At 44.2% G+C, this 3,053-nt stretch overlaps 1 protein-coding gene across 1 annotated transcript in view; it reads right to left on the bottom strand.

The window, feature by feature from the left end:
- The window catches only part of T265_13972 (hypothetical protein), a gene marked incomplete at both ends in the record, with an annotated part of 33,646 nt that overhangs the window by 13,491 nt on the left and 17,102 nt on the right, over window positions 1-3,053 (bottom strand). Inside the window, 2 exons of the mRNA XM_009171439.1 lie at window positions 2,277-2,311; window positions 2,435-2,497. Coding sequence (XP_009169703.1) covers window positions 2,277-2,311; window positions 2,435-2,497 — 98 coding nt within the window. The remainder of the gene's footprint in view (window positions 1-2,276; window positions 2,312-2,434; window positions 2,498-3,053) is intronic.

Genomic DNA, 3,053 nt, shown 5'->3' with positions numbered 1-3,053 from the left:
GTGTCCAGCACCAGAAGCTGCGTTGGTTGGGACATGTGTTGCGTATGCCGAACCATCGTTTGCCAAGGAGGGTGCTTTTTTCCATGCCCAACTCAAAGTGGCGTAACCAGAGAGGTGGCCAACCCTTGACCTGGCAGAGGAGTATGAAGGAGATCACGAAACGCTTGGGTGCTGTCGGTGCTACTCGCCTTCCAGGATGGGGACCGCGTGATCCTCACTGTGCCTGGTTAGAGACACTACAAGATATGGCTGCCAACCGATGTCAGTGGCGTTCTTGTTGTCAGCTTCTGTCCAGATTGCCTGAGTGAATGTCTGGGGGTGTAGGCACCTCGAAATGATTTTGGTAAGCTAGATCTAAGTCCCTCCCCCAACCACCTTTATTCCTTTCTTTACAATAAGGATTTCAAATAAGCCATGGTTGTACGGCAGTGAAGAATTGGTGTTGAACACTGATGTCGTGCTGTCGATGATGATGATGATGATGATGATGATGATGATGATGATCATGTGAGGCGAACGCAGTTCAAAATGTTGATGTCACCTAATCTGTAGGTGGAACGGAACTTTGAAATGAAATGACAGGCTGTCCCTGGATTCAATATGGATAGTCGAAGGTTGAGCAGATGCGCGAAGAAAGAGATATGGGAAAAAACTGGAAAGAATGCAGCTCTAAGGATGCCATAAACACAAATAAAAGCAAACCTGTTAAGTGTTTGCGAGTTTATCTGTGAACAAGCCGTGAACAAAGACTCAACGTGAATTCAACACACTCGGAAATACAGTCAGCGTTTAAAGGCGCACCCATTCAACGATCAGGTTCATCACGATGGTCTTCCGGCAATAACACTGTTCGTCTTATCCGATTACCAACGTGCATACCTAGGACATTTAAATGCCCGTAGACGCTACAAATTAAGGGTTATAGTCCTCCTCTGTATCCAACATTAGACGGTGACTATACCACTCGAACGGAAAGCCAAGGGTTGACTTGCTGGATAATTCCAATGAAGCGGCAGATTGAATTGCAACATTTCGAGTGTTAGCCCCACATTTGAAATACATTTTTTCTTTAAAATAGATCGCAGAGGAATTACTGTGTTGCCGATCCAAGCGGATAAGTTAATAAGCAGAACTCATCGTTGATGAACTGGTTCTTCGCGTCAACTTCATCCAGCATATTCTAGTTGTTTATCCTCATTCCGATTATCTGTTCAATCGCGCGGGAAAAACTATTGTGCCCTGTTTGTTTCAGGATAAGAGATTATTATTCTGGTCTTACTGACCAGTCGACTCCAAAAACACGAGTAGGGACTGTCATGCCGGCCTCACAAGCTTCCATATTGGAGTACAGGGCTATGCTATATGTAAATCATGGGTTCACCGCAGTGCGACACATGAGTAACGTGATTCTGGGATATACCGGTTAGCTTACGAAGTACTCACCAGGCCTCAGGATAACATACAGGCCATTGGAGTGGAAGTTTACCGGATCTTGAATAGAATAATGAGGCTGGCGACTTGTAAGTGCCACTCAGTTGTTCACGTGATCAGTCCCGAAACTGCCCACGTGATGATCTCCATTGGGAATAATAGAACTCCTACGGCCTCATCTCTCAGGATCATGCGGCAAGTGTCTTTCCTGTTTGCCGTCAACACGCTCAGGAGCGCATGCCATAGTTTTTTTTTTACCTTAGGAGTTGCAAAAAATATACCCAAATGTGAAGGCAACTTTCCTGAGGGATTTTGCAGTGTACTGGTCTCTCCGTTATAACCCACCATACAATACTACCGCTTACTATTTATGCTAATTGCATCGAGTATTGAAATAACCGTTTTGAAGGGTTACAAGCAAAAACAAGTGAATTTGCTCTGTCATGGCATCCTTCCGAGAACAAAACCGCCGTGTGCCTTGCAGAAAGACTGGGACTGTAACATTACCAGGTTGTCTACACCTGAAGACGAGCAATCAGATTGTTTCGATTGAAGACCGAGACCAACTTTTATAGACTGTGGATGGATAAAGTGCTTCGCGATTCTAACAAGTATCCAGTATTCCCGTTTTGCTTGAAAGCAACGGACAATTGTCTGTCAGTGGCCAAATCTCCGAAAGTGTAAGGTTAGAAGTGAGCAACTGGTTTCTCCCAACTGAGTAGAAGATCTATGTTTATCAGTTGGAGAAATAACAATGTATAATTTTTTGTCAGAGCACCTAACACGGTTTAGCAGAGCTAACCAATTAACGTTAGCACAACCGGAAACAAAAAAATTTAACTCACCCCGTTTTCTCCATATGCTGAGCACAGTCGCTGACCTGTAGAATGTTTGTGAAGAACAAACCATCAGATAGATGCATATGAAGAATTAGGAGCATCAATATAGTGAGATTAGGTGGCATTCCTAATCATCCTATCCAGAATAACAACAGTCAACTTACCTCCGCCTGTGCAGACAAAGGTGTTTTCTGTTCATTCAACTCTTGGTCCTCTGGTTTCTCGGTCTGTGTTACATGGATAGAACGTGGCATAGGTAAAGACAGCTGGCTCAGGATCATACATTTTATGGGTATAAATTAACAGTATATCGTGTATGAAGGATCATGCTGGGTTAAGCATTCCGGTCTCCGTAGATAAAACAACTTCAGGTTTTCATTCACATAACATGTTGCCAGTGCTGAGTGAGACATGAGGTCGGCAGGTAATCGCACAAAAACCATAGCTTATTCTAGTCACCCATGAATCACACATTCCACATCCTAGGAAATGGCAAGTTCAGTGAAGCCCCCGTTTAGCTTCTAGGGGTAAACTGAAATGTTTCCACTGCATTCTGAGAATACCACCTGCAAAAGGTGAAACAACCCGGTCCTGCTTGAGAGTACTCCCATTCGATGATCGACTAAGCAACCGTTCTGATCTTGCCAAACAGAGGCTAAAGACCAAAACTGTAACGAAGCAGTCCGGTTTCCGGATATACACTCATCTGCAAACTAATTTGGTTCTTTCGAGAGACCCATCTGGAACCCAGCTGAATCTCTCGTCTATGATGTTCTCAGGCAA

This window comes from Opisthorchis viverrini, assembly GCF_000715545.1.
Source record: "Opisthorchis viverrini unplaced genomic scaffold opera_v5_128, whole genome shotgun sequence".
Classification (NCBI taxonomy): Eukaryota; Metazoa; Platyhelminthes; class Trematoda; order Opisthorchiida; family Opisthorchiidae; genus Opisthorchis; species Opisthorchis viverrini.
This window is presented reverse-complemented; position numbering and strand designations above follow the sequence as displayed.